At 40.6% G+C, this 22,879-nt stretch overlaps 1 protein-coding gene across 2 annotated transcripts in view; it reads right to left on the bottom strand.

The window, feature by feature from the left end:
• The window catches only part of USP22 (ubiquitin specific peptidase 22), a 97,219-nt gene that overhangs the window by 18,876 nt on the left and 55,464 nt on the right, over positions 1-22,879 (bottom strand). For both annotated transcript variants that reach the window (XM_069870407.1, XM_069870406.1), the window contains 2 exons: positions 7,948-8,117; positions 1,202-1,349 (listed from right to left, as the gene is read on the bottom strand). In XM_069870407.1, coding sequence (XP_069726508.1) covers positions 1,202-1,349; positions 7,948-8,117 — 318 coding nt within the window. The remainder of the gene's footprint in view (positions 1-1,201; positions 1,350-7,947; positions 8,118-22,879) is intronic.

The raw sequence follows: 22,879 nt of genomic DNA, 5'->3' as shown, positions 1-22,879 counted from the left end.
GATGAAAAAAGGTTCAAGATTTATTGGCTCAGCGGTTCAGAATCTTTGCAGGACCCCTGAAGTATTTGTGTTTGCAGCTGAGTTTATTCAGTATTGAGAAGCGAGAGGTCAGTATTTGGGTAGACTCTGCTCCTTACAGCACATCAACGCTGGCTTCATTAGGGGTATTGGATTTCCATTAGTGATGGTCAAACAACAGATATTAGGAAATACAGGAGATCTGCTCTCCTTTCCTTAGGAGCTCTCTTTTTGGAGAAAACTCTTTTGGAGGACACCTATTACGAATCTGAACAAGCACATCTGCTATCATATAAGACTCTCTTAAAGATAAAAGCCAGACTTCAAAATGTTTCAAAGCAGCCTTCCCTTTGATAGCCCCTCTGACAAGCCAAAAACTGAACCTTTGAGTGCTTCTTCTAAGAACACCAGAAGAAAGTTGAGTGCTTTAAAGCTTATTTTTGGTGACTAAGGATTTTTTCTGTTTGTTTTACTAGTTTCAATACTACTATTTTTCCCCTTTCAAGAACAGTAAAAATTTCTGTGCTTAAGTGAATTAAGCTAGATCAAACACAGGCAGATTGGGAAACTTTCAGTTCTGATTTACTTAACTAACACGAAATACATAATTTCATACGATATTACCAAATTGATTCAAGACTTTGATACATCACCTCTAAAAGCACGTCACTGAATATTTTTATTGTATTGTAGAATGGTATATTTTTATACACAGACTGATAAAAGACACTAAACCCAAATATTATTTTTATTTCTTATTCACATTTCTGTAAGCAATGTAGCTTACAATAAATACAGCAGAATATTTAAGAAGTGCCATAGCCTCCCCTATGTTATTTTCATCAGTCCCATGGCACTCTGAGTAAGAGTTCTAACTACCTCATGTATAAATAGAATAAAAAGGGCAATTTAAAAGAAAAGACAGTGAGTCACAACCAATAAGAGAAGAACATGATGGTGATTCAAACCAATGTATTAAGTAATTACTTTAGGTAATTTCTGACTGTGGGAGTGGTTTATTAATTTATTTATGATTCTTTTCCTTTAAGTCTACCAAAAGTTTTAAGAGGGGTTTGCTAAGACTGCTGTACTGGAAGACACTACTCTTGATTTAAGAAGAGATTGTTCTACCTCCTTTTGATGCAATATTCCTTGTTGACTGGAGACTGGGTACAAGCCTTACCTTTGCAGTGTCTGTGTAGCACATCTAATGCAGCAATGAGGAACTCGTGTGCATCTTGTTGCTCGTACCCTGCTAAATGCCGTGCATGAGTCCATACCAGGTGCAATAACCTATATGGAATGTGAGGAGATCGGTGCCCAGAGTAAAACTGCTCAAAGCAAAGAAAAGGACATGACTGTTAACAAGTTACACAGCCTCAGTGCATTTAATTATTAAAAACTTAAAATGAGTGCAATTAGTCAAATAAATTTAAACCATTTTATTCTGATGGTCTTAATAATAAAATACAGCGACAGCTTTTTATCACAGACTACTGAAATGATCTCAGAACTGAGCACCTCAATTTTCTCCCTTGAAATTACTTCAGTTTGTGATGGATTAGCCTAAAATAAGGGAGAGGGGAGCTGAAAACAACATTCAAAAGTTCCTTTTATTAGAATATCCTGGGGAGGAGAAAAGAATTCTACATTTGCAAGAGATCAACAATTATGTTCACAAATTATATGCCCCCAAATCAGGACAAACATTGAAGATGAAAATATTAGATACCAGCTGCCATCCAGCCCCTGAACCAAGGCGTGATACCTCTCTGCGCCCACTGGCCACACGCAGTCTTATCTTATGGACAAATTTCCAGGCAGGATAGCAGCCTCGTGCTAGCCCTGGCCTTCCACTGTACGGCTACCACAGTGCAAGGCTTTAGAAATAACTTTATTTGGCTCAGCTGTCTGCAAGAGCTGAAGGTGCCTCTTCATTCACCTGTCCCCAAAGGGCAGCCACCCATTACCACTCCTGCAGGGCGTCACTGCTGGAGATCTGGTCCTGGACCAGTTCCTGCATCTGCTTCGTAATCTGCTTGGGTCAAAGTCTGACGAGCTGGCTACCCTGGCAACTGGAATTGCCCCAGGGTGATTTTACCAGAAGTGGTTTAGAGAGGGCACAGACAAATTAGTCACTCAGCAAAACCATGATGTGAAACACCACTGCTGAGTGGCGATATACAGCTGAGGCAGTAAATCAGACCAGAAGAGGAGGAAGGTAACTATGTACTACATTCCAGGCTTTTTTTTTTTAATAACAACCAGGCAGCTCCCACTTAAAAATAAAACAACAACAAAACCCAAAGCCACACCACACCTTCCCCCATACTAAGGGTCTGTTTCCCTGGGTCGAGGTTCAGCTCCCTCCTTTGCTTTCTCCAATTCTATTGGAGTGCTACTGCTGCAGCACTCCTGCTTTCATCTTTCTTGGTCCAATTCTGGCATTCAGAGCCTGAGACCAAAGCTAACAGCCCCCTCTGGAGCAAGCTGACTTCTGTACCTGTTCAAGAACCCCTGCACCGTGATGCCAGTTCAAAAAATCAAAGCAGAGACGCTTGTGGTGCCTTTGCAGGGAGCTAGAAAAGCCCAGAAAAGTTTAATTCCTTGGGCTTTGTGTTGTATTTAATGGGTAACAGTTTATCTTCAACAAATGAAAATTTATAAGTCACTTTGCCTTCCCTAGCATTTGGAAAAGGCATTTGCCAGTAAAGGGTGCCTGCAACACCATGATTAAGTTTTGCCAAGATCCTATCCAATCGATGGTGCTTTATTTTCAGTTACTCTTCCCCAAAAGAGGTCAGTAAGCAGCAAAAACACAGTACAAAAATAAGATATAAACCTCCAGCAAGATAAAATTTCTCACTCTCGTTGGAGATGCAGGCTTCCTTCCTCACCCCTAAGTTTCTCAACCTGAGCATTTTATATCCATGCAAGCACAGGCACTGCGCTACCACACAAACCTCCCCAGATAAAATAGTATTTTAATGGACAAGGAGGCAAAAGGCAGCACAATCTTCTCATCTACTCCTCCTATCTGCAGGGTTTTCTAACGGATTATACCACATTTCCGTGCAAAGGAATTTCTTTATTTCAAGCTCCACTTTTCCCAAACAAGAAGATAAACCTCTGCAGCCAAACACCTCAAAATGCTTCTACAAATAAACAGATCAATAGTTAACTTTGATGCCAGCAGGAATGACACTAAGGGACTGGAGCAGTAGTATGGTAATTGAAATCTGCTGACGCAGCTGCTGCTCAACATAATTCAGGGAACTGCAGCAATAAAACTTCTCTGTTCTGTCATTCCTCGCAATTAGTCCCAGAGCTCTCCGGTCATTTTAACCAACAGCACTCTCCGTAATTACTCCGCTGCAGACACCAGACCTGCCAGCAGATTTTACATTCTCTCGTGCTTCATTAGGATTAGAAGACTCTAACAAGAAGCTTTATCAAATTATTAGCTATTATCACAGAGAAACTAGAAGCACACCTAGCAAGAACAATACTGAATCTACGTGAGGATGGGGGGAAGCTTCGCTATTCTAACAAATCAAGACTGAAAGAAGAGAATCTGAGCACATTCAATAGCAATATTTTATAAAATATCCATCCCATCTCTGTTGTCTCCTCATTGCTGAGGAGAGCAGCCTTTCACAGCTGTTCCAATCACAAAAAATGTCCATGTAAAGTCTTATTGAATCACTGCTATACAAACCTTTTAAATAAAGTATGCAAATATACATAATGATGTATTGGCAAGTCATCTTTAAAACACTTCAATGGCACAATTCTTCCAAGAATAATTTAAAACAAATTTTCCTTAAATTTGTTCTCAGTTCAGCAGTATCAGTTGTTTATATTGGCGAGAACTAGTTCAAGCAGTTTGAAAATGCCGGGTAATAAACTGTCTAATTGCTGTTCCAGGAGAGGAGGGAAAAAAGGAGAAAAAACCAAACCAGGATTCAAAGCCTGTCCCCTTACACACAACCCAAGTAACAGTAACTTTCTTTTTTTGCTCTTAAAATCCTTGCTCTTGGATCAAAAAGGAAGAAACTAAAGGGAATTTAGAGGATTCTAGGCTTTGTATTTTGCATTATTGTTATCAAAAATACACAGGTACCAGTCAGGTTTAAAAAAAACAAGCCACCACCACACGCACTTTCCCTTTCCCCTCCTGCCAAACACAGAGGCCCAGAAGTTCCCCAATTATGTGAACAGATACATTTGACCTATCCTGCATATGGGACCAACTAAACAGCCCCTTTGTAACCAAGAATTTATAGACATAAACCCCATACGAGGGTCCAGTCCGATTTCAGGAATCCTCTTAGAAACTCCTTCTCCATTTAGACTTTAAATGTTCTGAAAATTACAGTGGGTAATACACACACCTTTCAGAAGATGAGAACACCTACTGGAGGGTTCCCAACAGAGTTTTCCTTGCACGTGCTCTGTATGGTCCATACTAATTTCAGAGAAAAGACTTTACTAAATAGGCACAAACTGTATTTTCCATTACAAAATGCAAGGCCTGTCTACATAAAGAACTGTAACTACTTTTTCTGCCTTGTACCTTTGCTGTAACTTATTTTATACATAAGTCATTTCAACAGCAACAGCTGGCCACTTAAGACATCAAAGCCATAAATCACCTCATTCTTTTCCCTTTTTGTCCTCACTTCTCAACTCTTCACACAGTTGTGCTGTGCACTTTTGAGAGGCTCAGGAGGATGAATAATGCTGGGAATAAAGTAGACTTTGTTCTTTACATCTCTCAGCGGATGCACTGCATTCTGCTATATTCCCAGGTATTCTTGCTATTCCAGTCACAAACTACATGAAGATATCAATCCACTAACTGTACGATCCTGAACAGTCATCCTGTAAAGTACTGAGGTAACTTTTCATTGGTGAAACAAAACTGAACTACTAATACCAGTAGGTAAAAAGTAGCACACAAATCCTTTCAGCCGAAAGGCTCAATGAACGGAATCTCTGTGTTCTATCCTCCCTCCATCCAGTTTCACCACTATCTGCTACTCCTAAATAGTCTTCATTCCTTTCCTTATGCAGTGTAATTCATGCCATGATTCTATTGAGAAATAGCTTTCACGCAGCACAAATGAGAATGTTAATTGATGCAGTTAGATATTTTTAAAACAAACAGATATCAATGCTTGGCATATCTGCAAGAAAAGCTACCAGTAAAAAACTCTGTTCTGAGAACCATCTGATACTCATTACTCACCACCAACCTACTTCAATGTGGAAGAACTTTGTAGCTTCCATTTATCACAGAGAAATCACACAACCTATACAACTAAATGATCTTAAAAGGGACATGCGCCTTCTGTTTGAGAAGCAAACCAGCAAAACTTGCTTATTTACGTACAGCAAGTTTCACCACATATTCAAAACAGTCTCTTTTCCTTCTGGAGAGTTCTTACTGGCACGAATTCACCAGATCCCATGGCATTCCATTTGTCTAAGATCACACCTTCGGAAAAGAAGGGTGGAGGGGAGATGAAGTTAACCCCTGCCCTGATCGTTTGTCACTGGATAAAATGCCCCGGAATAACTACAGCAGTTAATCCCGGTGGGAAAGCTATGTAAAAACAAGACAGAACCTGAACCAAAGTTTCTCCAGTAATTCAATTACAAAGGAATTCTTAACCATAGCGCTGGAATCTCCACTGGTTAGCTTTCCTTCATTCAGGCCTCATCTCTCCAAAGCCAGCTTAGGAATCTTCACCATAAGCACTGCATGCAGTTGGGACATGAATGACAACAATTCTGCTCCAAAACTGCAAGATTTTGGCTTTAATCCTGAATGCAAAGAAATTAAAACTCACTGGGAAACAGAATTTTACAATGGCTGACAGAACCATAAACGTAACACGGTATTTACTTCTTGTAAGTTAAAATACACTGAGTTGGTTACAGATAGTTTTGCTGTGAAGGACTAAGCTCTAGTTTTACTTCAAGATGGTCAAGTCCCTCTTTGTTGTCCTCCCACAGCACCTAGCTGCTATATTTCAATGTGAAATCAGGACAGAGACTATTGTATTTGCTGTCCTCACAGTCTGATTTCACAGTTATGTCTTTTCCCTCATTCATACAGCCTCATGTCACCAAATATTAATTATTACAACTAATGCAAGTGTAGGCACAAATTTTTTGGGGGGAAAACAAAGGCTGAGATTCCCAAAGTTGTGTGTGAAATTCAACTTGATTACAATTGAAACCGAAGTGAACGCTGCGTTTGAGCCCCATTTTGGATAACAGCCTGCTCTTTATTACATGTTTGCACATAATCTTGCAAAAGATACCCTAGGCCATTAGCAGAGCTCCATGTATAAAAATGGAAATAAAAATCCTTACCTAGACAGCCCTGAACCTTCCTCCAGCCCCTCAATCTGCAATGTGACACTCATTTCCCCTTTCCCAAGGGAATTTTTAAAAATGCATGCGTGTAAACAGAATGTGGTGATATTCATCAGAATGAGACTTTATACCACAATTTGATGAAAGGATATCAAGACTCTAATTGTACCTGGTTTTTAAATAAGCAAATAGGTTTCTCTGCTAATGGTGTACAGAAACTGGTATTTCTAAACCAAGGGTCATTTTTTTTTTTAATCTAGGCAGAGGGATATTTCCCCATTTAACTGCACATCTGGTTTCGCTAACTCTGCAGCTGCTACCTATTGGTGTGCCTGCCTTTTGTTTCTACCTCCTTTCCTGACAGACTCAGGAATAATTGAAAAATAAATGAAAAAAGATAAGTACAACATACAACTAACGACTGCCAAACAGCAATAAAGTGCAAATTCACATGACTGCCGACTACGAGCAGAAAACAACTTTGTCCTGGAATGGCTAATGGGGACTTTACCTTCCATTCCACGTATGTTTAACTCACCTGCAACAGTCATCTCTGATGGAAAAGGCACAGAAGTAAAATCAAATTGAAAATCACAAGATAAGGCAAAGCTATTTTAGATTGGTCTCAGTTTGAATGAACTTCCATAACAGCATATACACAAAAGACATGTTCTGCATACAGACATCTCCAGCTTTTAAATGCTCTGTAACAGCAGGTACTAGAGGGTTTTTTGGGTTGGCTGGTTGGGTTTTTTTCCAGTCACCAAGAAGGCAGATCTGTTACTGGGGGAAGAGGCACGGGATTGGATTTGTTTGTTTGTTCTTAAAGGTTCATCTAAAACTAGAAACCCATAACTAGCCATAGTCCTTACATTTCCTATGTGGAACTAAGATGGTTAATAAAGCTCCATCTACCCAGAGAGGCACAGGGCAAAGCCAGGCACCTAAGTGAGTAAGGGAAAGAGGAACTCATTCATGCAAGATTCAAACTGTACCAAAGCATTCACTTTTCTACATCCTCCTGGCTGTCAATGGGTTTCCACATAAGAGATGACAACAAAGATGTTTCTCCCTGTTAGAAAGCACTGAATCAAGATGTTTAAAATATTTACGCAGACCCACATAAGCCAGTGCCCTAAACCACAAGGCTATACACGACTGCTTTATTCTCACCTCCAATATCACCCAAAGAGTCTGTGACACATATTCCAGTTACAACTTGCACCTTTAATTAAAGCTCACATTCAGTTTTAAGACTAAAGACTTCCAGATCAGTCTCAGAAGAGCAGGCTGCACTGTAATTATTTCCAATACCAGCTTTGCCTAAGCAAGGGTGACTTAAGAATAGGACTTAAAAGGTCAATAGATTCCTCTTCCGTTTTGACAGTAGGGTCCCACTCAATCTTCCCTGCTCTGTTTTGCCACACCTTGAGGGGAAATGTATTTTGTAGTCCCTTTGTATTTGCAAACAGAACACAATCCCTTTTCAGAAACAGCCAGCATCTGTGTAAAGGCGACGCCATTGTGGAAAACAGCACTCACCTCCTGAAAAAGCGTAGACATTTCACAGACCAGACATGAGCTGGGGCTTTGCATTTCACATTTGTGCCTGTCGGAGAGGAAGAAATCTCGCAGCAGTGGAGTGTGGGTAAGTGCCTGGACAATACAGTTCATAAAACATGTGTTCCCAAGATTGATTAGCCCTCGTAGACCTATAAAGACAGAAGGGGGAAGGGATACATAAGCATTATCAAGTTAACAAAATGGTATATTTGCATTTTTATATAGATTTCACAACACTGCCGCAGATTTACTGTTTATGCACGTTTCCAAGTACACAGCTGTGTATTGTTTTAGGTAGGCTATTGGTTTTGATGTACTCAAGGCACAAACTGCCACGAGCTTTCTGACCTACACCAGGATTTGTTTCTTGAAATCCTTAGAAGAAAGAAAACCCCAAGTACAGCAGCACCAATAGCAGCATTTGGCAATGGCTGTTCTGCCATACATCACCAAAACATGACCCCTGCCCAATCAAAGTGCAATGACAACTGGTTAAATCACTACAGTACGCACCAATACATTTAAATACATCAATAAATAAGGTTTCAGGTAGTTTAATAGGCTTTCCCTCATGCACATCACGAAGCCACAATAAAGTTTTTGTACTGTCATAATGCAACAATCATCTAAGATGGGCAGCAAACAGCCTTGACAAACCAAATTCAGGCTCTCAGATCTAACGCAGACTTAGCAAATCCTTTTTTTTTTTCTGTACAAAACATGAGATCCAAACAAGACAACCTTAAACAGAAAGTCTGAACAACACTACTTCCACATCTCTTCTAGCTAAGTTAAACGTTAATCTACAGTATGCATCAAAAAATTCAACTTGGCATAAGAGGATTCATCACACCTTAAGTCAAACGTTCAGTAATGCCCAGAGACGATTTCTTGTGCTTGGAAACCAAGGTGCTTAAAGGAAAGCTCTTTTGTTGCACAACAGAAGAGAGGTTAGGAGTGGGGAAAGCTTTTCAGTCATTTGCAAAGTCTAAGCGAGAAGAAAACATGCTCAAATCCTTGAGTATTCTTCCAAACTCTTAACATAATACCACCATACAGGAGTGCTAAATGAGAACAACATCAGGTGGACAAAAATGCTTATTTTTAATCAAAAACTTATTTTGAAACAAGACAAAATGCACCAATAGACATAATTCTGGTATCGATTTAAAATTAACATAGTTCTCTTCTGCAATATGAATGGGATTATTACACAAATAAGGAATAAAAACCAGGATTACTTGACAGAGAGTGAAGAATTTCGTTGCCATTCCACGTGAATGCTAGCAATGCTGTGGTAATTAAACCTGGTGCAGTTCCCTTGCAGTACACCAGGTAGTGCTCAAAGGGCTCTTTAGCATCTTTCAGCAGGAGGAGGTGTGGTCCGGTTGCTACGTTACCAGAGAGACACGGCACTACATCAGCTTGAACTGCATACTCAGCTGTAGGCGATGGACACCAAGCCCTCTTAAATTTTTCCTGTATCTAACGCACCGTCCTCCTTCCAACAGCTTCCTGGTGCTTCTATTTACACAAAGCGCAGGGCAGAATTTCTCATTATATTACAGTAACTTCTACTGGGCAGAAAGCTTATCGCAATTATTTGCTTTATTTTCATGCTGAGAGGCAACAAGTGTACGCACAACATTAGCGAAGTGTTAAATAGTTAATTTGTTGTAGCAGCTTGAAATATGGTGTGATGCTTCAACTTTATACACAATCCTATTTCAGTCCCCAGTCTCCAAGTCTCTGCAAATAACGTCACAACAGAAAGGTGTTCATGCTGTGCAAGCGGAGAAATGTTTGGTCGGTGCTTTTTGCCTACCTCTCCCCTCTTTTCTCCATTTAAAACTGGTTTTATTTAAAATACTGACTGTGCAAACAGACGTCTGTAAGGCTCCCTGGACGCATCTGAGACGCACCAGGAGGCTCTACCTATTTCTCCCTGGAAAACTCAGTTCCTCTGGTTAGCACCAGAATTTCAAGTCAGCCTGCACAGCGCAGACTGGTGGAAGCCCGGCATCACATCTAGAGATTCACCCTCTATCACTTATCTTCTTGATATCTAATTGAGCACTCATGAGTAAAAGCAAACACATAAAGGCAGCTTTTTGGAATCATTTATTAAGCATCATTTGTTACATGCCTGTGGCTGGACCTTCTTTCCCTGTGACCACAAGAATCAAATCTTCCTCAAAGCTGCCACCAGCAGACTAGTTAGAGGCATCAGACTCAGGGGACTCTCTTGGTCATTTGGTGTCAGTTTTTCATGGGTCTAAAGGGAGAGCTTCACACGCTCTGACTTGAGTGCAGCGAGACAAAGGAACCTGCAAAACAGACAAAGCTGAAACGTGAATACTCCGCACCCCAATCAAAGAAAAGAAAAATGGTGAACGTAGCAAAATATGAGAACTCACTGAGCTGAAAAGGCAAAAAGGTAAAGAGGGCATTCATCAGCCTTAGCCTCGAGGGAGCAATGACTGCAGCTGCCATGCTGTCTCTTAAACTGACATTTGAAATGAAACAGGTATGATGCACTGAACTACAGCTAAGACACTGAGTAAATAATTGCAGCATCTTGGAAAACATCAAAATTTGATGTACATAAACTAAAGAGCTGAGCAAACTCAAACCCATATCCTCTGGTGCTTAACTTCATGGAGAAAAATGAGTTTTGTTGGAAAGCAGCTAAGAAGTAAAGCCTACATACAGCATGCTGGTCAATAAAATATTAAGACTGTAAAAGACTTGAGTCTGCCACACCTATTCCCTCCCTATCAATAAAGCCTAGCAACATTTAACTGGAGTAGTCAGCACTGCAATATGTGGGTCATAAATTAACAGAAAAATAATACGCCAATATCTGAAGTGCAGCAAGTCCACTTTTGCTGGCATCAACAATTCTCTCCACTAGCACCTCATCAGCAGAGCTTATTTGTACAGAGGAGTGGGCTGACTGCAAGGATCGCCAACAGGATCCAAGCTCTAGCAATAAAGCTGGAAGACTTTGCAAACTTCTAACACACTTCATAGTAGTATCTTAACTTCTGTGTCTTATAAACCGTTTCTGAAATGAGCAAGAGCAACCAGTGAGATATTAAATATACTCTCTACACAGATGTGTGCTCTTGCAGTAGAGTGCAGTTAGCAGAAAAGCAGTTTTTTACTTCTGAACCTTGTTGAGGTATGTGTAAAAGTAGAATAAGTTAACACTGCTGTCAAGACAAAACTGTCATCCATGGTACAATCATAAAAAAGAAAATACCCTTTAATCATCACACATGGTCTATAACCGGCTCCTGTCATTCTGTCACGTGCCGGACAGCCAGGGCACAGGCAAAGCAGCAAGAAATCTACTCCTGCGATACCTTGAGTACAGGTAAACCCATCTGGGAAATTCTTTCTACATGTGCTCTCAAACCTAGGTTCTAAGCAGCTGGCTTACCTTTGTCAGCTTCAGTTGTTCAATCTTCTTCTCGTACCAGTCTCTGGTTTTTTCAAACGCTTTAAGCAATAAATCTGCAATACTGGGCAACAACGCTTGCTGTGAGCAGGGAGATCTAGAACGCCGGTCTGCAAGTTCACCCACGCAGGCGAGATGAAAAAGCCAAAACAAGATAAAGCAATTCCACTTCTCTGTGAAATGCAACTGTACAGCTATTAAAGGTGGGGAAGGGGGGAAAAGAGAGGACCACACACAAATACAAAATACCAATCGGGTGCATATCTTGCTCTCCTGGAAAAGATTCTGTTTGTCTCTATAAATGAGGCTTCGCACTGGGAAAGGAAAGACAGCAGACAAACCAGTCTGAACAAATATTATTGCACAAAACCTGTGATTTATTTGAACGAAAATTCTGGAAGTAAGAACACAGGTCACTATATAACACAACTTTGAGAGACCATCAGGACATCACTCAGATGGACCAATGCACAGCTTGAGCCCCTTTATACATAAAACACAGGTTGACAACATCTTAGAGCAATTTGTTGTCCCCTACCTCCAGCCCTCCCACTTCCCTATCTGGTGTTGATGTTCCCCCAGCTCCATCCTGGTATCAGAAGTCAATGCAAGCTGAGGAAGTGCTCACTGAAATATTTAGAGAGTTCAACAGAACCCTTGGAAACAAAACACGTTGCATGGCAATGAAGAGTTCCACAACAATTTGGAAGTTTCATCCGACGTTTGTACAACAGGAACTGCAATATCACCTAAGTGCATCTTTCTGAAAACATATTTCAAGGGAGAACTGCCCTACTTTTTAGCACCTATAACTAAATCCAAACTCTCTCAGGTTTCAGGTGCAGACCATACCACGCATTACTGGAACGCATCTGTTACAAACACCGGCCCCAGCCAGGCCAATACACTTCTCCTCCAAAGCTTTGCCGGAGGGGTCAGTGACAGCAATTACTCTCAAGAGAGAGTCCCTTTTGAAGTAATAATATAACCCACTATTTTCAGAAAGCAGCAGTACATAGGTACATGAAAATGCAAGCCTACACAGGAAAACACATGACGTTCCCTGACACTAGCAATCATGTGAGTTATCAAAGTAACAACCACGCCGTTTTGGCGATTTATTCCATACCACTTCAGGCAAAGCATCCTTTCCCAGTGGCTACAGGAAACCCGCAGGTAACTGTAGAAACAGGAATACTGAGTCAAATGTATTAGAAAAGATTTTTCCAGAGGGATTCACAGGACATTTTTACAAACAAACTTATCAATGACACACTCAGGTATTCAACTATTTTGACAAGAGCTGAAGAAAAAGCTACATAAACCTTTTCCACAGCCAAGTTAAATGAAAAAAATTCAACCACATGATCTTAAAAATTAATTTAACAACTCAACGTCTCTACAACAGTGAGAAGAAACCTGGTAAGTAAAACGCATAATGCTAAAATAATATAAACCTTTTAAGTTGCTGAATGGTTATAAACTTCTAAGTCACAAGCAAGACGATAGACATTTGCAAGAGGCTAAACTTGAAAACACTGCATCCCCACACTGAACCTCTCCCAGATTTATATAATCACCAAGCTACAGAAAAAAAACCCCTCTCTAAGCAGAAAACATGAATATGAGGCTTTGGAAGAACTAGACTAGAACAATTCAGTTAAATGAATGAAAAAGATGTGGTGACATCCAGATACATAATGCACCACAAAAATGTTCTAGGAGCTCCCATTAAAAGAGCAAACTCAGGAACATTAAAGAACATCACAAAGATTATGAGACCACTCCCATTGAGCAGTGCTGAGCAGCAACATCAGGGACATCAAGGCTGCTGCACCAGGCTTCTTGTCACTGTGTCTCCTCCTTGCCCTGACTCTCTCTTATCCAGCATGCTTATCACCTCAACTGCCCCTGAACCACCTTCCATGGCTCACCATGGGCTCTTCCTCACCAAATACATCCTGCTCTGTCCCACAGCTGACCAGCATAAGGAGGTTACACACCAGACTGCTTTGTTCCCACCCTTCTCCTGGTACATAAGCATTCCCTGAAGATACACTGGGGCAATCGCCGGAGTGCTCTCCAAACTGATTCACTGTTTCAGACTGGCTAATCAGTAGATCTTTTTAATAGAGGACTTTTGACAGGAACAGTTAGCAAGGGATTACATGACAGATCAGAGAAATCAAGATGAACACTCAGGGCAGTAATCTTTCCTCTTTGGGTTGTTGCTGCCCCAGGTGAAAACGTGCTTAAGTTCCCCTGTGTTTATTTTCCCAACTTGGCTCTTTTTCTCCAGTTATTCAAGGCTGTCAGGTTAGTCATCGCTCATTCTGAGCCACTGCAAAACCCTTCTGAAACAAAGCACCTCTCTGGAGCTGCACCACTACCACCACCCACCCTCTCTCCCAGCTCCCTTGAGCTATTCAGCCACCAAGAGACACAACCTGGAGAACTCCACTCCTCTGCTCTACCTGACATGTAAGTGAAGCCTTTTAAACCACAAGTCAGAAGAGAGCTGTAGAGCAGTATTTCTTAACTTTGAGAAATTTGATACGTGTTTTCAGTTTTTCCATGTTATAGTCTAAGTATCGATGTAAATATTTTTCTATATTACTGCATTATCTAAAAATATCTGTTAAACATCATGTATAAATGTGTATGCATCAAGATTCATAGGCCACGCCAAATCCTGCAGTTTTGGGAGGTTGGGAGGATGACAGAATATGTTGTATTTAGATAATCCTGTTACACAAATTTGGATTTCTTCTTCCTGATTTAATTACAAATATTCACATTCTGCACTGACAGAAGTCAAATAAAAAGCCAGCCCATTCCATCCACAAGCCCTAACAGAAACAAACATGCACAAACTCTTTAGTTTAAATATCTGACCCACGCTCACATCATTTGGAGGAGCTGTAAGTTAGGTTCATTCTGTAGAGTACTGGAATTAGAACACAAAGAAAATTTAGCTTTATTTTTTGCCACTGCTTACCCTGTCCAAACACACAAGAAGAATGAGGTGGTTTTTTTCCTTACAAACACTGACCTACCACTGGCAAATTTCCCTACCACTAACCCTTCTGGCAAACACTAACATAAGCACCAAGGCGCACCAGAAAACTAATTTAGAACACGGAAGGCACTGAAAACAGAACCAGTCAGTATAAGACTATGAAGAACAACTCCTGTTAATAGAGAGAAAATAAATTACAGGGCTATTCTAGCTACACTGCATTATGCATTGCACCATAAACGACAGGTCTATCCACTCCTACACAGAGAGAAAGGCAATTACATCAGAAAAGGCTTTCTGGAAACAAAAAGAAAATATCTTATGAAAAAGAAATATTTGCATTCTAAATGAAACCCCAACTTTAACCTTCCAATTTCTGGCAAAAAATTCTGGAGCACAGTATTTTTTTCCATTACTACTGAAATAACAGATTGCTCAACAAACAAGTTTGCTTATGTGTACAAAAGGGAACTGCTCATGAGCATCTTTCCCATTGAGAATCCTGGAGTCCAGCTACAAAAGACAGTAGACCAGAGGAAAGGAGCATATCCCAAGAACAGCACATGTATAGCGAAATTAATGTTGAAAGGAACAGAATATAGCAAGCATTCCTCCTTGTACCTATCGCCAGCACCAGAAGACAGCGACTGTTTAGACGGATGAATCACCCAAACCAGGAAAGTTCACAGTTTGCTATGTCCCTGCTGTACGGAGTAAGTGGAATTCATCCTCATTACTAATCCCTTTACCTGTTAACACAACTTGACCCAGAGACAAAGATGGGTTGGCGAGTCCACTTAAAGAAATAAACCAGGTGCAATTTGCTCTACAGCTGAGTTACTGACAATTCAAAGAAAATGGGAAATACATCCCACACACTTAATGCACATTGTGATCTTAACCAGGCTCACATGTCGACTCAAAGCCCTTTTTTCAGCAGCTTCTGGTGTACTTGCATGCAACTGGGCTGTTCCGGAGTGACTTCAGCATTCACAAGGGCCTTACCCAGATTTGTCTTTTTTTATGCTATGTTACAACTGTCATCCAAAAGCCATTGGTTTTAATCTTTTTCTTCTTTAAAAGACCCCAAAATATCATGAAAATTTACCAAAAGGTAACAACCTGCCTACATTAAATTGCCAGGATACATACACGGTGACGTTTGCAGCGTCTGTTCAGCAGCAGAGATGAACACGTTTTCTAGCACGTCTGTGAGGACGATCTAGTTCATCCACACTGCAATGTAAAAACAGCAGCACTGATTGTGTACAGGCAAGATTAAATAGCCCAGACCAAGCAAATGCAGTTACATTCTTGATGCAGCCAGATTTAGTGTCCCTGCACTGCATTCTCCAGTACTTCTTGGAAGGCTCGTTACCTTGGGCACAGCGCCACGGGAGCGTGTTCGTACTGTTTACAGAGCCACGCTGACACTGCGCACATTCACGCTGCTCGGAGCCCAAGCTGAATTTGCATTCAGTGAATGTGGATCAAGACACCAATCATGTCTTTCCAGCACTTACTTTGTCCCCACCCCTCTTCATTAACGAGAAATTGATTGCATCCACTGTTTTTATTCGACAGCTTCAGTGACATCACATAATATACTTACAGAAAGGGCAAACTACATCAAGATAGTGAAGACATAATTGGAAGACAGAACAATAATTCAAGAGCAACTTGTTAAATGGGAGAAAGTATCCAAAATCAATTAAATTCAATAAAAACAATTGTGAGGTAGGAAACAAGAAAAATTAACTAGGCAAACACAAAACAAGTAGCAATGGCTATATCAGCGCAACCTAAATGACTTAATATTGTTCTTAGCTCTGAGCCAAATAGCATTTTGAAACTCAAAAGGCATATGAGAAGGCCTGGGAAGTCGTTATCCTGCGACAAGAAACCTTCAGCTAGATGGCATCTGGAATTGAGCACCATTTTAAGAGAGACCTGTGCAAACTGGGGAAAAAGTCAAGAATACGAATGAAAATTTGCACAAAATTAATATCGGAGACTGGCGAAACAACTGAAGAAGCCACTGGATGAGCTAACTAATTAAAAAAGATAGTGCTGGAAGACTAAACAAGATGGATGGAAGAAGAGCCAGGCTGACAATCTTCAAGTATGCTACACACCACTCACTGCCAAGAGGACTGCAATTAACTCTTGTGGCCTACCAAAGCTATAATAAAAAAAAGACTGAGCTCACAAGAAATGAAATTTAATTAGATGTTAAAAATAACTGTCTCACAGTTAGAAAACATCGTAACAAGGGAGTTTGGGACTCCCAGTTGTTTGAATAGTTCCAGAAGAGGCTCTGTCAGCCATTGGAAATGGCCCAGTACACAGACCCTGACTCAGAAGCAGCATGTAACACCCCTTCCACTTTTTCATCTCATGATTGTTCACAAATCCAGGTTAATATCACAGTGTGACACAAAACACATGAACTGGCTTTGGCACTCTCGATACTACATTTACAACACGTTCAGCTTTGAACCAATCCCTAAACCAATGATGCCTAAACATGAAGCATTTTGCAGCCCAGAGGAGTGATTTCCTTCACCGGTAGATCCTGTGTGAGTTCAGTGGTGTGCAAGCACCATGTGCCCCAGTTCTCCAGGAGAGTACTGACCAATTATGCTCACTTATTTCCTTTTCTCCAGGCTTAAAGCACTTCAAACAAGGCAAGTGATCTCTCTTAATGATGTGGGCACGCTAAGCCAGGCTGTGAGGTTACAGCCTCTTATTTACTGTGCAGTAACTGTATCCTCACGTTAAGACCAAGCACATGGATGAGGTAGGAGTAGTTGATGTCCTGTAAGTTCTCGTCCTTCTGATTTGATGGTCATTGGCTGACGTTTGCAGACGTTCAGCCTGGTAATATGAGTCAGCACTCCTAAAATATCTGGCAATACAAACAAACAAAGCTCTTAAGGTTAATTTTTCATATAGCTCGTGTAAATACAGAAGCTGTTTCAAGCAAGACAAGGGACTGCCAGTATTTTTTCCCTGCGAATTTAAATTAAGAAGCATGCTTCCAAAACAAAACAAAGCCAGCATTTTTGACCACACTGCTGGGAAAGGCATTTAATCTTCTAAAAATCAGAGGAAACATAGCTGTAGAAGATCTCAAGTAGTCATCTGGTCTATCCCTCTGCCTCAAAGCAGAATAAAGACTACCCATATTATTCCTGACAAATGTTTTCCTGAATTGTTCTTACAACTCCTCAGGGACAAGATCCTGCAATGTCCTCTGACGCACTTGCATCTTGAGAAGTTCCAGTGTCACCTCAGTCAAACTAACACAGAGTTTAAGAACTGCAACAACATTAATCTGGAAGATACACATACACTACAGAATCTACAGACAAGCTCCTGTACTAGTAGCATGAGAGCTTCTGAAATAGAATCATTTTTATAATCCTCCAAGAAGACATCACTTGTCTAAGACACCGCAGCATCACTGGGTTTCTCTACTAGAGATTTCTGTGCATCTGAGTGGGTACGGCATGAACCGGTTCTCCATATGCTCCCTACGAGAAGGAAAAGACAGCAGCTAGACAGCAGCCTTCTGGGGGGCCCAATCTAGCCAATGTGGACCCAAACTGATCACAGCTAGAGTAAAAAGGAACAGATTAGAACACAAGCACAAATACTTCCTTCTAGAGGAAATATTTTGCTGTCTTGTAGCTGCAGAGCATGACAACAACCCTGATACAATCACAAAGTTTTGTGTGACGAGTCCACGAGGGCTGGGTTTTCACACAGGTAGGATAAAAACAGGGACAATTTCTCCTGGTCAGGATGTAAAGTTGAATCATTCTTCCTGTTAAAGCAATAGCTGCCTTGTAGTGTAAGTGTAAAGAATGACCTGAATTAAAAAGAAAAGAAAACAAAACAACAAAAAAACCAAACCAAAACAAAAAAAGCACCAGGGAAAGGCTTTGTCCGTCATAAACTAAGGTGACAGTTAAATCCACACCTAAAAACTGATTTAAAAATAGCTACAAATGTAACAGACATCTGCAGGAATTTACTGCCTCCCATAACCAAGCTTGGGTTTAAAATAAATGTGGGGCAGGAGGGGAAAGTGAAGCTGAAACCAAGGTTCTCTGCGATATGCACGCGCAAGGCGAGTTTTGAACTTTTTGGTAAGTCACCTAGTAGGAAAACGACCCGTGAACACTCCGGGCAAATAAAGGTCAGTCTTTCCTTCTTCTAGAGTATAGAAAATATCAGGTTTTATATCCATAACTTCTTATCTTCAGCATTTTTACTGACCACCTGCATCGAAAAATTGGTTTTCACTCTCGGGTGCCTCAAGAAGAAACCAATGCATCATGTTCTCAAAACCAGAAAGCTATACAGTATGTAATCATCCACAGCAATCATTTCTATTTGATTCTCTCAGCTGAAATGAGTAAGACTGAAAAAGACATTAAATTCTGCAGCAGAACTTCTCTGAACTCCTATCTTGGCATACCAAGACCCACTGAACAAATTTTGTCTGTCGTGCTTCAACCTGATCCAATCTCTGTCAGGATCTCTTAGCAGTGAGTGAACACACTGGGGAACGCGTACGTACAATCTGGATCTCAAATTGTCAGATGACACAATAGAAGAAAACATCTTTCATATACAGCTCTGAAAATAATCACAAAATGCTTTGATACTCGGTAGTAGATTTGATTATCTGATCCCTGTAACACGTGAAGATCAATTGGCTGGAGGAGAAAGATGAAACATGATGCACTCCAAGCACACATTACATCAAGAGTTGGAGAAACAGAACAACACCTATTTTTGCACAGCAGAAAACCTAATATGAGATGCTGCATATAGCTACATGCATTGCAAAAAACGCCCGAGTTTCACAGCAAAGCCAGACCCTTTACAGCCACAGCACTCACTGTACACAAGATATGCCAAGCTGAACAAGTTTAAAGTTAAATAAAGGTATGGAGAAGCTGCTAAAGGAACCCCATCACTGAAATAGGAGCTCACTCTCACAGACCCTACAAAGCAAAGTTCAAGACATTAAAGTCCGAAGAACCAGAGCATGGAAATAATGATTGACAACTGCAGGAAAGTCAGGGAGAACAGAAAGACAACACTCAACGTCCAAAAGGAAGAGCAGTCGGGAAAGAACAGGAACTGTGTTTGACAAAGCGACGGAATGATCGATAGAGAGCACTGTGACAACTCCTCTTTAAAAGCTGGATAAGTTGTAGGCTCCTTCAAGGTATTTTTATTTGGCAACTTGATGGCAAAGCAATAAAGCCTTTATACACAACAAAATACTTCAAAAGGTGGCACAGAATATTCTCTTTGCCCTCCCCCAAAGCAGCCAAACTTAAAAGCTCAGCGAGATCTTACATGATCTGCACAGAAGCATAAGACTTAGCGAGAATCCTGTGCAGATGGCAGCTTTAAAGAACAAGAGGTACTCCCACTACACTAACAAAATAAAATTCACACCCGCAGCCGTTCTTTCCCCCCAATATCACACCATATGTTGCCTACAAGTTTTTTAGCTTTCCTCAAAGCAGATTTCACAAATTAATAACTTAAGGAGTCGGCTAACTGCCAGCGAAATTAAATGCATCCAAATATATTAATATGCACAAATTATTGTTGATGAATTGGCACGAAGCTGTTCCAACAATCCACAACACACAAGCCATGCCACATGCTGTTTATGCATATTCCTAGTTTCAGTATATACTGTATCTACCTTCTGTCCACACAAAGCCCAACTCTAGAAGCAGATACGAAAGAGCAGAATGGAAGGTCAGAGTAAATATAATCCAAAAGTGATCCACAAAAGAACAAAACTGAGATGGAGAACTGGCCTTGTTGAAAATGCCGCGCTCTCTGCAATGGCACACAGTTAATCGGGTTAAAATACAGCGGTAAATCAAAGTTTGGTTGGTTGGTTAAGGGTTTTTTTAATAGTTAGAAAAAGAACCCCCTGGTGCTAAGGGTACATCTCCGCCCATGACAGACGACAGGCACATGTTGAGACTGGAACTGGCGTAGCTACATGGCCTAACTCTGACCTTTCTTATCTGGCTCTTGATTTAGAGATTATGAAAGTATCTTTGCATTGACTGCACCACCGCACAGCGAAGATACCCCTCGCTTTGCAAGAAAAGCTTTAGGTTTAGAGGATCATTGCATGGTATTGATAAGAAGAGGAACAGTCTGTAGCTTGGGGTAGCGTAGCCAAGCGAAAAGGAGACACGAGACAAACCTGCTGACCTCCGGGGCTGCTGTCAGAGAAGGGCAAGGTTTGCTCTTTGTTCTGACAGACACAGATATCCCAGTACTTTTAGCACATCTGTTTTTCTGTAAGCATCCACTAATTGTTTTTTTTTTTTTTTAAAGCCAGTTCCACTAAAGGAACACTCTGATACATTTGCTTTAATGTTAAACAAACAAAAAATACTTCATCTAAATAAAGGTATCTTGCTCAGAGGGCCAGACTAAAATTCCGGCTATATTGCTATTGGGTTTTTCTTGATAAGAAACCTCTCATTCTCATAAAAACCTGTTCAAGTAGACGATGATAAGTGACTAACATTTACTGCATTTCTCAAGTCAAAGGCCCAGTGTCTTAACTGTGCATTGCAGTTCTAGAATGACTTAATGAAGAAAGCACAGCAAAAAAAAAAAGTAATTCCAAGATATAGGCAAGACAAATAATGGAGTCAGGAAACATCTTACACTTGAAAGTGGAATCAGCATCTAGGAGGGGAAAAACAGGCTGTTTTTATGCTCCCACCTAGCTGGATCCAAACTATGAAGTTTCACTTGAAGTGCAGAACCCAATTTTAGCAAAGTCAAACTGAAACTGTCTGTAACTAAAAATAACATGTATGGATCGATAACAACTATGGATTCACTTTAAACAAATCCAGAGGGGAAAAAATCAGGTTTCAGTTAGAAGTTTGGAACGCGATCCAAGCCCTGGCTTAAGAATGCTGTCTTCTAAGGAATTTCGCATTGTGAACGCACGCCGTTACCTTCCTTTGTCTCAATCCCCAAGAGCCACCTACAGTTACAAAACTAAAGTATCTTCTATGCAAGTAATATGAATGGCAATTTTCCAAGACAGGATAACAAAAAAATTCAACCCCAACTGCAATCTGCTTATTTCACGTACAAGCAGTTTTAACTTCAAACAGTCTGCAGGGGTTGTGTTTGAGGTAAATATCCCAGGAGATTAGGATTCCAGCTTTAAACTTTGATGCTTACATCAATGTTTCTTAAATATCTCCAATATTTCATATTATTGCAGCTAGAGACATGCCTATACATTGGTGTCACTCTGCTCTTATTTCCCCTCTACTCAAAAGTGCAAACCAAGCTTTACAGGGAAGGGAAAAAAGTCAAACTATTCACCATTTTTCATGTTTTTGTAAAGAGCTCTAAAATCTGTATGAAACACCACTGTTCCTCACACAGCAAATACACCCAAAGGCTCTGCTTGGCTTGCTATCCTTTTTTAAACTGAACTGCTCCCACATAAAGCCATGCAAATTAAAACCTCCCAGCAGACCCCTGAACCCAAGAATCACCTCCAGAACACATTCAGCGAAAGCTGTTTCCGCTGCCAACCTAGCACCAGCTCAAGCTTCAAGGTATCTTCTCCCCAAAATTGCTTTTGATGTTTTGTTAATTTTTACTGGAAACTGCTGCAAGATCAACGGACAAATAGGTCTTTTCTCCCAAGTAAAATGCAATAGGACAAGAGGAAATGGCCTCGAGTTGTGCCAGGGAGGTTTAGATTGGAAATTAGGAAAAGTTTCTTTACTGACAGAGAGGTGAAGCCCAGCAGAGGCTGCCCTGGTCCATGGTGGAGTCTCCATCCCTGGAGGTGTTCAAAAACCGTGTAAACGTGGCACTTGGTGACATAGTTTAGTACACACAGTGGTCTTGGGCTAACTTACTTTTCTATAACAAAGGCTTCTATAGCAAAAGATTGCTCACTCCAAGCAGGTGAACTCTGCAGGGACTTCAGTGACAATGTGGTTGTCCCTAGGCTTACCCAGGAGCAATTAAATCACAGATAACTCAATCAGCGACCGCTGCGAAGATAAACTGTAGACAGTGATGCAAATGGCCTTCTGGTGCTGGCTCTGGAAAAACTAGATAATGTGTTCTCGGATGACAATCAATACACGAAATGGCTATGGAAACATCAAATCTGGAATTTCTTTTCAAAACATCTTTTGCAGAGGAAATCTCTATATTTTACATTGCTAATAGGGTAAACTTTAGAAGTCCAGCAAAACTTTCTGAAAACAAATCTCTACAAACCTCAGCAAGTAAATGGCTCAGAATATGTTTCAGAATTCTTAAAAGATTCACACGCCTCTAAGGTTTCTTAAATATCCCTGGGAGCTCTGAAAAGAAAGGGTTTC

The sequence above is a fragment of the Phaenicophaeus curvirostris genome, chromosome 16, assembly GCF_032191515.1.
Source record: "Phaenicophaeus curvirostris isolate KB17595 chromosome 16, BPBGC_Pcur_1.0, whole genome shotgun sequence".
NCBI lineage: Eukaryota > Metazoa > Chordata > Aves > Cuculiformes > Cuculidae > Phaenicophaeus > Phaenicophaeus curvirostris.
The sequence above is the reverse complement of the archived record's forward strand: the minus strand, read 5'-3'. Positions and strand labels throughout refer to the sequence as shown.